Raw genomic sequence first — 14,811 nt, 5'->3', positions numbered from 1 at the left:
GCTTCCCTGATGTAACCCCTCTGGACTTTTTCCGGTGGGGGTATGTGAAAGACATTGTGTATTCAGGTGAAAAGGTTCGTAACCTTGATGAACTGATGACCCGTATTCGGAATGCGATTGCTTCTGTCACACCTCAGATGTTACAGAATACGTGGAGAGATTGAATTCAGGCTGGATATTCTCCGAGTCACAAATGGAGCTCACGTGGAGATATACTGAGTTACAATGACTTGTGTAATACCAATAAAACTTTTTGAGTTTTCCTTCAAAATGAATGTTTTCTTTCTTCCCTATCTCTAACCATTTTAAAACTACACACTTTTAAAAACCGTCAGTCCCATTCCGGACACCCTGTACATAGTTCAGATGAAAAATGATTGGTATAGCTGAAATATTTTATAAAAATATAACCATTGCGTTGGAAATATAAATTAGACAGTAGGCCTCCCCGATGGCGTAGTGGTAACATCGTTGGGTTCCGAGTTGGAGGCACACAGTAGTTTGGATCCCACTTTAAACTGTAGGCCCAGTCCCGATTAACCTTTCTGTGTTCAAGGTAGACTTAACAAACTAAATTGAACAAATCACAAATAACTTTTCATACAGACACACATACACACACACAAACAGACAGACAGAGACAGAGAGAGAGAGAGAGAGAGAGAGAGAGAGAGAGAGAAAGAGAGAGAGAGTGTGTGTGTGTACCACAATGCATTAGTTCTACATGATTCAAATTCATATTTAATATGTTTAATGTGTTGTGTATATAGTGAATATCAGTACGTGACCTCTGAGTTTTGAGTCTGTGTGCACAGATAAGCTAATCACTAATCAGGGCTCAACCTATAGTGTAAAATTGTATCCAAATCACTATGTCTCGCCTTGTAATCAAGGGTTCTCGGGTTCGATACCGGGTGGAGGCACATAGTGGTTCGGATCCCACTTTAAACTGTAGGTCCAGTCCCGATTAGCTTTATTGTGCATAAAGTGTACTTAAAACACCAAATCAATCAATCAATCAATCAATCAAATCAGTATGTGCCTCCGCCTGTTATCGAACCTGAGACTCCTTGATTACAATGCGACGACGCTATCACTACGCCATCGGGGAGACACACGTGACCTTCGATGAAAGCCTTGTGCGAGGTATTGAAAGTGTCAATGTTTCACCCCATGTCAACATAGTGTAAAAATTCATATTTGTAATTGATACTGTGGGCATATTGTCACTAATATGTTTTGTAAATATTGCCCCGTGCCAGAAATGAAGATATCCTCGACGGAACTCATACCAGGGGACATTATTCTGCTTCCGGTGCACGGACAGGTGGGGATGCAATGCGATGCGGTGCTGCTGGAAGGATCGTGCATGGTGAACGAGGCCCTGCTCACTGGCGAGTCCACGCCAGTCACTAAGGTTGGTCTTTGTTTTCTCGTGTGATTGCTCGGTGGGAGAGATGGCGCAGGTTGAAGAGCATTCGCGTGAGAAGCAAGGAGTAAGTTACCTGAAGAAGTTTCAATTCAGCTTAATTCCATTCCATGTTTCGGATTGTTTTCATTCAACTTGCATGCAATGTTAATTGGACATTATCCGTTGTCTAGTGCTTTAAACTATACTTATTCTAATACTATGTTTCGAGAGAGAACCTCTTCTCTCGAACAAATTTATTTTGCATGTGGTGAGAATCGAACCTATGACACACCTACGACAAACCCGCTGCTCTACGGCGCCCCCCTTGAATTCTGTAATAATTTTACTCCATTTATGCCATTTTAAAGAGACACGGTATTCATACCTTACAATCCTGGGTTATCAGAAAAGCTAAGTAAAATAGGTTCAAAATTCTAGCTTAGGACATCATTCAGCAGTAAGAAGACACTAAGAAGCATACTATCAAACATCAAACCAGAGAACGCCATACAAGCTAGCAAAAACTGCATTTACAACATACCATGTGAATGCGGGTGAGATTACATAGGACAATCAGGATACCCTCTACAGAAAAGGACAGATGAACACAAGCAGCACGCACGCAAGGCCGGAACCGATAGGTCAAAAATAGCCGAGCAAGCATGGATTGAATCACATAGAATTCAGTGGAGCAATGTAACAGTACTATACAAAAAAACAAATTGGAAGCTAAGAAAAATAAAAACAGGAGCTTCCATGGTCCAGAAACCTATAAGTCATCCCAGTGTAGAATTCAAGCAAATATGGTCCCCTGGATAATGTCCAATTAACATTGCGTGCTAATAGAACCATTTAACATTCAGAGAATTATTTGATTCAATTTTCATGTGAATTCTTTTCACCTCTGCACAAAATTAGTTTCTATTTTAGGTCCTTATACAGACAAGAGTTTGTAGGTCACTCAGAATTGGGAAGGCATCGAAACGAGACGAGAGGAAAATTGGTTTTGTCTCGTCTTATGAATGACGAAGCCTGTCGGTTTCAAGAAATAATAGTTATAAAAAGTTAAAAATGCATATAAACTATATTATTTTTAACGAGTTTTTCTTTACTTCCTTATTTCAAAATTTGTAAATATCGCAAACCATGACACAAGAAGAAAATATCGAAGGACGCACATAAAATGTCAAACCACAATCATGCATAGGGCGTCCAAATATCTAATTATGGAGCTGCTTCATAGTCAGGAGTTGGGTGCCGCTATTTACATTCAGTTCACGGATTCGACTCCTAGTTTTAATTGATGAAATGAATGTCTTGTTTCACCACCAGGTGCCTCTGCAGCTGAAACCGGATGAGGTCTTCCAGTACCAGCAAGACAAGCAGCACGTCATCCTGTGCGGCACGGAGATTCTGCAGGGAAGGGCGGAGAGCGGGGACTGCCTACGTGCGGTCGTCATCCGAACGGGTAAGCAGGAAAACGTTTCTTACCTGAATGTATGTAACCTCGCTGCACAATTTCATGAAAAAAAAAAAAAACTTTACCAACAGCCAGCACGGCATACCGTAGCCCACCGTTGCAGCAGAAAGAGTTCCACAGAACAGCTTTTGATAGTGATTTTCTGAGTGTGGTCTCTAGGTTTTACTGGCCGTACAAGGCTAATAGCTGATCGTTGAGGACGAAGGCACACAGACAGTTTTAATTCTCAGGGCCTCCCCGAAGGCGCAGTGGTAGCGTCTTCGCCTTGTAATCAAGGGGTCGCGGGTTCGATACCCGGTGGAGGCACAAGTGGTTCGGATCCCACTTTAAACTGTAGGTCCAGTCCCGATTAGCCTTACTGTGCATAAAGTGGACTTAAAACAACAAATCAAATAAAAAATCAAGTTTTAATTCTCGGATAGACATTCCGGTCGTTTGTGCTGTACCGAACCATAACGTGCAGACCGTTCATAATGGGAATGCATGAAGCTTAGAGTATATATATATTCCATTTGAATACAATTAAGTAGATATCAGTTTGTTATGTCTAAATAATTCCAATAGTAAAATACGTCGGGGTTTTAAATATCATAATTTACCATTGGTTTTCAAATACCATCCATAGTTTACCATTGGCTTGAACGAGCCCGAAAGCCTCGGACAAAAATCTCGTCTCGTCTACATATTATAGAAGCATGTCTAGTTAACCATCACTCCTTGATTTTAAAAGGCTCTCCTATGAACATTTTTACATGCTATCACGATTGATTGATTTGGCGTTTTAAGTCAACTTTATGCAAAGTAAGGCTAATCGGGACTGGAACGTACAGTTTAAATTAGGATCCGAACCACTACTTGCCTCCACCGGCTATCGAGACCGGGACCCCTTGATTACAAAGCAAGAACGGCACCACTGCGCCATCGGGGAGGCCCACATGTTATCACGAATATCTCTTCTTATACAATTATAATAATTCCGTGTGCCGATTTCAGCGACTCAGTTACATTCACAAAAGGCTGCTGTCTGACAGTCAATAAATGTTTTGTAACAGTGCAACATAGTGGCGTCGATTGGGTTCCAAAACTGGGGGAGGTTCAAGCTGCCAAAGTTGGGGGGGGGGGCAAGGACAGTTTACTTTCCTTTAGTGGATAAGGTTTAGCATAGTGTGAGGACAAAAGTGCCTCCCGTCGCCCCCATAATCGTAGACACTAGTGCAACAATAAGAGGTTACATGGCCATTTTTTGTCCCTAGTTGTTTTGTTGATTTCAGACTGGTTTACTATATGTTTATGTTATCATTTTAGTATTTTATCATGAATACTTTTAAAGAGAAACTTGAACTAGTGGATATTTTATGATTATTAATAAATGAGTAGTTCTATTAATATTTATTTTCCAATTGGTTTTACTCGCTATCTTAATCGGAGATATGAGTGGATATGGATGCTACATGAAACAAGCCACAAATAGTCTAAACATATAGCTTCGCAGAAGCAGACAGCCTGTGTAGTTTACAAAGATTCAAGTGTAGGTTTTCGAATTGTTCTTTCTGCAGGGTTCATGACGATGAAGGGTGAGTTGGTGCGGTCGATCCTCCACCCGAAACCAGTGGACTTCAAGTTTTACTCCGACTTCATGAAGTTCCTCGTCGTGTTCTTCGTCCTCGGGCTGTCGGGGATGTCCTACTCCTTCTGGGTGTGGATCTCCAACGGGGTGAGTGACCAGGTTATTGTCATCGTGGTCAAATTTTCAGTAACCCAGGGTTCAGAAAAGTATGGAAAAATTGCCAGAAATAAGTAATTGAACAAGTTTTACAAAACAAAAACGTATGAAAACTTAAGCAATATTATCTAATTTAATGTCTCTTTTCATTTCATTTAATTTATTTGTCCATTCACAGGACCGAAGTCCCATTTAGGTTGAACATAATATACACGAAGAAATTATTAAAAATACACACAATTATGTTAATATTAATACTTAAAATGTTTAAATTTATGAAAGTGTAACAACATATTATAAATACATTTAAAAGTAATTTACAGTAAGGCCCTCCCGATGGCGTGACATTAACGTCGCAGCCTTGTAATCAAGGGGTCCATGGTTCGATACACGGTGGAGGCACATGGCACAGTGGTTCGAATCCCACAATAAACTGTAGGTCCAGTGCCATATTCATATTCCAGTATGAATGCAATTTCTGTTATAAACACTTTCGCTTCAATACTAATAAAATAAGCATAAAAGTTTTATCACATCTGTCTTACTTATGAAGGAAGCTCTCGTCAGGAAACAATGCTTCGTTTTCTGCGTAGATTATTAATGCTACAAAACTTTTTAGAATAACTGTTATACTGTCAAATTTAAACTAAAATCCAAAAAGTGATCACATTCCTTTTTATATTATGCTTCTTTTCTTTCTTTTCTATTTTCTGCCTTTCATATCATACAAATGAAAATGAAGGTTGTATGCGCAAAACTCTCACAGATATATGAGGGTTGATCAATAAATAAAGTAACTGCATTCCCTTAAGTGTCGCTTATCCATTAACTTTCTACACAATCGTAGAACTTGTCCGAGCATTTAATCCTCGTAGACCAGAGTCTACAGTTACCTTATTCATTGAACAACAATCGTAATATAAATTATGCAAGGCTTTCACAGGGAACTGTATTATCTTCGCAGGCCACGACGGAGGAGGTGATCCTGAACGGTCTGGACATCTTGACGTTCGTGGTTCCGCCGGTCCTCCCGGCGACGCTGACGGCCATCAACGCCTACGCCCAGAGACGCCTCAAGCGGAGGGGCGTCTTCTGCCTCAGCTCCAAGTACATCGGCCTCTGCGGAGGGGTGGACCTCGTCTGCTTCGACAAGGTATCATCTGCATATAGTGTTCAAGTATTAGCTTTAATTGCTCTTTTGTGGTCTCAGCATTTCACCCAGTAACTTCCTTACTGATTACTAATGATTCATATTCATTACACAGTAACAGCAAAAATATTTCCAATTAAAAATTATTTGTTAAATATTATAAAAGTTAAATTTCTTCTCATTTAATTCTGGGTGAGTGGAGGGAAGTAATTGCAATATTCCAGCCACTAACTACAGTAGAATCCCTATTTTACGAACCCGAATTTTGCATTTTTCTGCATTATACATTCAATGTTACAAAAATTTTAATTTTTTTCACCTGGTTCCCTGAAAAACGTAAAATCGAGGTTCTAATATATAGTTTTTTTTTTTAAAAAAATAGATGCTTATGAAATATTTTCTTTCTGTGTTACTTCTTATTACAGTTTATGCAAATTGAAAATAAAGAGAAAAGTTTATAATCAGATAAATGTGACAAATATGTATTAAATGATGCCCTAAACAACATATACTACTGAAAGTCCAGTAGGAAATCCGAATGGAACTTCGCCTCCCATATTAGTCAAATGACCGCTAAAAGCCATGAATGTTGAATTGCATGTTGCCTAGAACATTTCTGCCATTTTTATCTCTGTGAAATTTTCAGTTATTTGTTAATTCTGCTTAATTTGCCAACATTAATATACATAAAATGGCTATGGTAGATAATTTCTCTTGTTTTATAATCGATTTGGATATAAGTGCTCCCCCCCGCCCAAATCTACATAGAAATTTTATGCAAATATTATCTGCATAGAAGAGAGATTTGAAGGCACATCAGTAATGAGTATATCCTAAGTTCTAATCCTATCAGGGCAAAATAATGGAGTATAGAGTAACTTAATGAAGGTGAGAGATGTTTTTTGGTGTTGGGTTAATTGTGACGAAGATGAAAATGGCGATTAAATTAGATCACCTGAATCAAGACGTCTGGAAGTCGAACCCAAACCGCCTGTGGCACTCGACACTCCACTACCGAGGTGGACTCAATGAAGTATATGTAGTGTTTCCAACATAATCGCTAAAAATGTTTAATTGATATTTGATAATAAAACAACACAACCTTCACACAGTGTATATTAACAATTCGTTCTTTCCAGACTGGGACCCTAACGGAAGGCTCCTTGGACTTCATTGGAGTGGTCCCGGCGGAGGAGGGGGCCTTCAAAGAACCTGTGAGGGACCCCACCCACCTACCCCTGGACTCCCCTCTGCTGCACGCCATGGGCACCTGCCACTCCCTCATCAAGGTGGGGGGCGAGGTGGCGGGGGCACCCATAGACCTCAAGATCTTCACTGCCATATCCTGGGTAAGTTGATATTGCACTTTTGAATCGAGTTTTACTGTGCGTGAGAAGTAATCAATCATACTGTCATACAGAGATATGTCTTGTACAGTCACGGACACTTCTGGGTTGTACCAACCCCATTGATGGTCTATGGGGTCATTACAATCCAGGAGTGTCCGTGACTGTACCTCAGAATGCTTGTCCTAGTCTGCTGGAAAATATTGCATGCTCTAGCGACAAGATATCTGAAACCTCGGAAAGCTCCACTGCTTCCATGCCAGGGATTCATATACGGTCATAGCCGTAACTTCGTGGGGGCAGTTAGTGCCCTCGTTCTCCAAAAATTTCCAAATGTATTAAAATTTACATATTAGAAGTATTATTTTTAACCTTTCCGACAATGAGTTATATATATCTCCTCCAACAAAATTAACCTTAACTTAACCCTATGTTAAGCTGCTGAATGCTGTGGTGGATCAGTACCACGAGATTGCTTCCACCCACTAAGACGAATGTAGTGAGTTGGGAAGCACCAGATACCTAATGTTAGGATGTTGACATAGCAAAGGAATTCCATACTACAAATGTACTTACAAACTTGTTTCATAAAAACAAAAAATACAAGAATTAAATATTAATGTTCATGAGATCAATAACAAAAGGCAAATTTTCACTCAATTGCACACTTTTCATGTAAATTTCGATCGTTAAATTTTCGTAAATTTTGCTGATCGTAAACTGATGTATCTTTAGCGATATATCTGACGGGCTTGACCTCCCTGCTTGCCAGAAATATGCTCGTAGCTGAAAAAAAAATAGTATTTGTTATCTTAAAGACCTCATTTTATAAAGTTAAAGAGCTGATGTAAAGGGTACGTTATCCTCCGTAGGAAATCGAGGAGTACAACCACCACCACCCAGAGTACGGCATGAGGACGCCGGCCCTCGTGAGGCCCCGCAGGAGCCCCTGTCCGGGGGAGGAGCCTGAGTTGGCCATCCTGAAGCAGTTCCCCTTCCACTCGGCCGCCAGGACCACCACCGTCATCGCCAAGCAGAAGGGCGCCAGCGACCTCGCCGTCTTCGTCAAGGGGGCCCCCGAGAAGCTCGCCGACGGGTGCGACCCTCAAACAGGTGGGTACACTGCCAGCAGAAGTGGCTTGGAACAATGTTAGTAGGCAACCCGACACGCACAACAAAGTAAGAGATTGTATACGCTGTCAGGATAGTATTTTTGTTAAGGGTAAGGGCAATCAGTGGCGCAGAAAGAGCTTCTGTGGTTTATTGTTATAATAACATTTTTCATATATTAAATGATTTTAAAATTATTAAAAGATAAATGCTTACATAAAAAGAGCTTTATACTTAAAGGGCAAAATTAAAGCTATTTGACCTCTAAAATGGAACAGCTCTTGTAAATATTATTAGTAGGATGACTGTAGCTACACGAACAATATTCAAAGATGCATTAATTAAGTTATCGGTAGCATTTGGTCTTTGGTGAAATATTCTTGTAAACAGCTACAATGTGTTTTTTTCTTTTGTTACGTATGTACGTACATTCCTTGCTCGTAGTTCCTCCAAACTTCTCCCAGATCCTGGAGTGGTACACGCGACAGGGACTGCGTGTGGTTGGGGTCGCCTGGAGGTCTCTGGAGCAGAGGTCGTGGGAGGAGGCCTCCAGCATGGAGAGGGAGCAGCTGGAGAAGAGCGCCCGCTTCCTGGGGCTGATCGTCACACAGAATCCTCTGCGAGCGGACTCCCAGCAGGTCATCGAGCAACTGCAGGATGCCTGTATCACCACCGTCATGGCCACAGGTCAGTTGAAAAAAATTGAAATGATTCAGGTGCCAGCCCCCTTTCTCCCAAGAGGCAGCTTTTTTTTCAAATACAGTCTAAGAAAGCCGTGAATATAACTAACATAAAGCTACACATTTTGAAATATGACCTTAAGGCATTTCATTTATTAATTAATACAATATTGGATTGAATTCTTGCACAGGAGTGGGCTTCCCAGCAAGAGCATGAATAACTATACTATGCATTTTAACATATGGCCGACTACACTTTATCACTGCAGATTTTAAAATTCGGCTAGCAACAGTGCAAATATTGATAATGGCATTGTTTATTATTCTGATTTAATGATGCACGTCATACAGAAAACACACAAACACCAAAAAACACATATCGTGGTCTTTATTTTTAAAAGTAATAAAAATTTCCATAAGCGACCTCGAAATATATAGCCTATATACAAAATTAGAATTGAATTTGAAAAATCATGCGCCAAGTGGAAATGGAAATTTTCAGGCGCCCTGTATTTCTCTCCCCCTGCTTGAGAGTGTTCCTTCCTGAACGAAGGATAATGTCTGTCTCTGTGTGCGTTTGTGTTCCGTGCTTTCTCTCTCTCTTTCAAGAGACCATTGGCAGATCTACATAGCAATATGTATACGCACAATAAAAGTAAAATAGGAACGCAAAACAAACATGAGTATGAAATCTAATCGATTTGTATTAATAGAAAGCCAAAACTAAACAAAAACTCAACCATTTCTACTAATTTGTAACTCGTTGAGATTTGTAAGCAGTTGGTTAAGGAATTGCTATTGTATAAATATCTGATATAACTAATTAATTCCTTATTATATTTATAAATATTTAGTGATTTACTTTTGTTGTAATAACATAAGAAAATATGTATATCATATAATAATTTAGAGATATTTGTGTGTGTGTAAATTAAGTATCTGAAAGATACTTATTTGAGAGAGGAGGTTGGGGTTTTCCCTTTTCCTGCAGCTAAGCTAAGAAGACTTCTTGACGTTTGCTCCTGCGGTTTCTTCCTCCAACCACTCATCGCTCGTCACCCTCTTCGCCCGCAAGAGAGGAGAAAGTGATTACAACGCGCAGAAAAGAAAGCAGCGCCCGTTTCTCAGAAAGTGACACACAAACAATTCGGGACGTGCCAGCAACGCCCTCTGCGTATGCGGTCGGAGGCTTCCCTCCAGCCGTTCCTCCGGCACTCAAGGATCCTTCCCAAGGGTCGTGATGCGCTTTAAGAAAAAAAGAAAAGGATATCTCAACTACCAACTCTTTTTCGACGCAGACAACTACACAAACTGTAATAATTGCAGGTTAGCAAGGTTCTGGTGACTGAAAAGTGAACAGATGCTTTTGTATCGTCTGAGGTCGATTGGGTACATTGATGAATACCTTGTTCTATTTGATGAATGGTTTGGGCTTATAACCACTATGCTTACATTTGTATACATATGCGAAACTAGATTTTCTTCCTGGGAGAGGCAGAGCATATCCTGCAAGGAAGAATTTGATACTGGAAATATAATGTGCATATCTTTCGACATATTGATCGATTGATTGAATTTGAAATCTTGAGACCATCAGCACTTAGGTTATTTTCCACCCGTCACATTGTACGGGGTCCAGCCCGTTACGATAACTAAAATATAACAATTCTGTAATGTCGGAGGACTAAAATATTCTTACCTGGATTAAAAGCTGAAGCTGTAAAGGAGCACTCAGCACACATAAGAGCAAAACACAGTACAACACACACACACAGCCCTACAGAAGATTATACGAGCCGTAGGTCCAGACGTCAGAGCCACGTTAGTCTGCAAATTGCAGTCGAGGGTATACTGCATGGAAGTGAGGTTGGCATTTGGGTGTTCTCATAAAGATTCACCCCTTGTCGACATATTAAAAGCAGCTTCTCTCCGTTCACACACACACATGCATTTACGTACATATTAAAAATATTTAAAAGGATTTTTCTCAGGTCCAATTTGTAGTCAGACTAATCGGGAATAGACCTTCAAAGTGGAATTCGTAGCATTATATAGGTCTAATATATCTCCACCAGGAAACGAACCTGAGGGTCCTTTGATCGTAAGGCGACAGAGTCAGTTGATTTTTGTGAAATAGAAATAGTTCTAGGTTATTTTATTAACAATGGTTAGAGAAAGGAATAAGACTAAGTATTCATTTCCTCAGGCGAACTGTCACAAACATGGGAAATGTTTGACCTAGAATGCCCTCGCTTTGTGCTCATCAGTTAACGTTATAGCCCTGTAACCAACCACCTCAGATTCCATTCCCGGTATATCTAGTCCCGATTAATATACTAGTGATAAACTTTGTTATATTCATTTACTATCTGCAAAAGAATTGCTCGAGAAATGTTTGTGCGTTGTAATGTAATACTGTTAATACCTTTTATAAAACTTAGTCATTCGTTTTGGGAGGGGCACGTTTAACACGAGGTCTTGTTAAATAGAGAAGCAAAATTTGGCTGTATCCGTCTTCAGGGTGGTGTATTAGTGTCATATGTAGGCAGTCCCCGAACGCAGGAAGTGTTTGGGGGAAAGCAGACCGTATGGGCGATAATTCCTGGGAAGATTATTTGGTAGGCAATGCCGCCCATATTGACTGCTTTCCCCAAACTCATACTGTGCTACGAGACTTCCTACATATGATCACATAACCCTGAAGACGGAGACGTCTCTGAAACGTTGTGTGCTGTGTGTGTGTATGAGAGAGAGAGAGAGAGACAGAGAGAGAGAGAGAGAGAGAGAGAAACAGAAACAAATTCAAGCCATTTACCACGAATCAACCACCAGTGATCACTTACGAAGAAGGCTTGGTATATCTGCATAGGGATTTTTATATCTAAGTTCATCCAATTCCCTTAGCCATGGAGTAAAACCCCTTATTGAAAGATACAGAGCTCTCAAAGGTGGATTGATTTTTATGGTGATTTCTTGGTTCCTAGTACTTTAATATGTAATTAGATTATATTTAATAGACTGACGGACGAATCAATAAAAATAAATATAATAGTGCTGAAATTATATTTGCAAGATATTTAACTAAAGAAAATTTCAAATTTTAAGAAAATGTAACATATGAGAATGATTCTGTTATCGGATGATTGTTATTATTGCTTCCTGGAATATTGACCGCACTGTCCACAAAGGATATTGTCCGATTAACATTGCATGCTCTTGTAGACCTATTGTCACTAACATTAAGAGGAATATTAGATCAGTTGATACCAGTTGTAGGGTAATTATGTTAGGGTTGGTATAGTGGGATGCACGAGTATTGCTCGGCAAATTATCCATGTCTTTTGACGTTCATTTTTCTTATGCATCCCACTCTACTATTACCTTCATGTTCAGAGCTTTGAAAACAACCAAGGATAGTTCAAGGACCAGACCTTTATCTCTTTTCATCTAAAAATTAATTTGGAAGTGTCTGACTTGTCACCTCTAAGAATTAGCTACCACTTGAAAAGCAACTTAAATTCTAGTTAGAAAAAAGTCCTTGTTACAACCAATTTCTGCAAATACGTATGATTAAAATATAGGAAAGATGTCTTAACACTCCTTTGACAAAATTTATGTGCACACCACTGCTTTTAAGGTCAAGCCATTAAAATTGAAAAATGAATATTTTTCGTAAACTTTCTTTTCGCAGTCACTCACAATGAAGCAAACAAAAGAAAAATGTGCTTTAACGCAAAAGCATTTTAGACATTTACCGTTTCCTTCAAACCAAGGCGTGTTTTGTTAATCATTGTATCCGACAAGGCTTCAAACAATGAGAGACCTTTAAATTTTCTCCATAAAATAGACGTTTCTGTGTCGCGGCCTACTTGCTTGATTCAACTACTTGGACCAACGGCCGACAGTGGAGACATCTGTGAAACGGTCTGAAGATTCCGAAACAAGTTACAAGCTTTCCATTGAGTAAACAGTCTGTGAATATTTTATTGTGACTTTTCACTACAAACTTGGCTATTGTTGCCTTGTCTTTCGTTATCGGTCATTTTAGCATTTTAAATATCTACATGCACGCCATAGCATATTTCCCATTGCATAGTATTTAGAAATATTGTCTTGCTTAGAATTAAACTAATTCCAACTGGTAAGTGGGTAGTAGTCTTCAGCTGTGAGGACCCAAGAGACCAGGATGGGGAGGGGGGTTGTTAACTTTGTATCGTTAAAGTTAGGTAAATATTTCTTGTAAATTCTCGCTTATTTTTATATAACAAATTGTGTGAGAAATACTCAATGACACACGAGTAAGAAGCGATTAAAATATTTTATACTTAACAAATACCAACATTTTGACAACGAAATGACATTGCATTGCTCATTTCTCTGAACATTAAAAGAGGAAATTTTGAGACTGCTTTCTTGAAAACGTGGTTGACCAGCAAGGAGTTTGTAATAAACTGTAATTGCTATTTTTTATGTAATATTTATCACTACCAAAGTGTCATGTTTATTATGTCTTTCACACAATAGCATTTTAGTTTTTAATTGAGGTATAATTTGGTGACGAAGTCTCCAACTTTGGCCAAATGGCGCCTAAGTGTTTAGACTACTTTACAATACAAGTGACTGCTTGAAAATCCAATATAATCCATTACAAATTTCCTGGGTACGCCACTGTTCTCAAGATAAAATTAATTTTGGTAAGTAACAATAATAAATAATGATAATTTGGAATACAATTGCTTGTTATTATTTATATTTAAGTTTATGTTAAAATAATGATCATAATAATAATAATAATAATAATAATTCAGTATTATTATTGTTTCTATTTTTCAAGTGTTGTCAATGCCTTGACCTCCCTCGTAAAATTTTCTGACGAGCCCATGTGAACAATTTGAGCAATACTTGTGCTTCGCACTTTACGCCGCAAGCTCAACAAAATTAGTTGTTTTTCGAATAACCTTCATTCAAGAAAGAAAGAGCGAGAGTTGCTATAATTCCAAGTAGCCGCAATTTATTTGCAGTGTCTGATCTCCGCCGTCTCTGCAATGCAACCGGTGGCGATATTTCATCGAGATGATCCGTTGTTATGGAGGAAGGAATCCGTGAGCCTATCTTTCCGCTTTCTAGAAATCGTCCGACCTCGAAAGCGAGTGGATGACATGACATATGCCGCGGATTCCACCGACTGGACGCTGACCTTTCCAGTTCCGTGTGAGCAGAGATCCATTGGCCACCGGTCCGAAAGCAAAACCGGAAGATGGGAGCCTCGCGAGAGAGCTTTCTCCCGAAGACGAACTGCTTCTCCGTCGCTTTCGTTCACCCGAGAATTCTTAATTGCTTTCCTCTCTTCTGGTGTAATTACGCAATATTTCTCGTCGAATCATGAAGCGAGTAACCTGGAGTAACCTTCAGCTCTTCTCAACTTCCCGACAGTACAATGGTTATGCGACTTCCAGATCGCTTTAGAAAATTCGACTTGTTTCGAAAATCCGATGTTATATTCCAAATTCTCGACAATTACATCTGCTTAGAATTTCTTCTAAAGTAGTAGTTCTCACCCATCGTGAGATGTCGGTCCCCTAAATTCTTGTTTTTAAAAGAGTTGGTAACCTGATCAAATTAATATGCAATAAAGAGCAATTCTTTATGTATGCAGGTTTGTTTAGACACGTATAAATTAGATGTCAACTACTGAATCAAATTAAATCTTATCGTTTCCTCAGGGCTTCATCATTATATTACTTTGGTATGTGCTGATTTTCATTGGTACACCTAACAGTGTGTGTGTGTGTGTGTGTGAGAGAGAGAGAGAGAGAGAGAGAGAGAGAACGAGAGATTCGTAGACAGAAGTGACCAACGCATACAAACACAGAGATCGACATTATTTTTCGTTCTGTGTATTTTTCTACTT

At 39.4% G+C, this 14,811-nt stretch overlaps 1 protein-coding gene across 3 annotated transcripts in view; it reads left to right on the top strand.

Moving 5' to 3' along the window:
- The window catches only part of LOC145978052 (polyamine-transporting ATPase 13A3-like), a 104,680-nt gene that overhangs the window by 44,576 nt on the left and 45,293 nt on the right, over window positions 1–14,811 (top strand). For all 3 annotated transcript variants that reach the window (XR_014440650.1, XR_014440651.1, XM_083110458.1), the window contains exons 8-14: window positions 1,263–1,417; window positions 2,744–2,879; window positions 4,448–4,605; window positions 5,579–5,767; window positions 6,904–7,113; window positions 7,983–8,223; window positions 8,665–8,907. Coding sequence is in view for 1 of the 3 variants with exons in the window: in XM_083110458.1 (XP_082966584.1) it covers window positions 1,263–1,417; window positions 2,744–2,879; window positions 4,448–4,605; window positions 5,579–5,767; window positions 6,904–7,113; window positions 7,983–8,223; window positions 8,665–8,907 (1,332 nt within the window). In the remaining 2 variants the exon portion in view is untranslated. The remainder of the gene's footprint in view (window positions 1–1,262; window positions 1,418–2,743; window positions 2,880–4,447; window positions 4,606–5,578; window positions 5,768–6,903; window positions 7,114–7,982; window positions 8,224–8,664; window positions 8,908–14,811) is intronic.

Source organism: Lepisma saccharinum, chromosome 24 (assembly GCF_977018435.1).
Source record: "Lepisma saccharinum chromosome 24, izLepSacc3.1, whole genome shotgun sequence".
Classification (NCBI taxonomy): Eukaryota; Metazoa; Arthropoda; class Insecta; order Zygentoma; family Lepismatidae; genus Lepisma; species Lepisma saccharinum.
The sequence above is the reverse complement of the archived record's forward strand: the minus strand, read 5'-3'. Positions and strand labels throughout refer to the sequence as shown.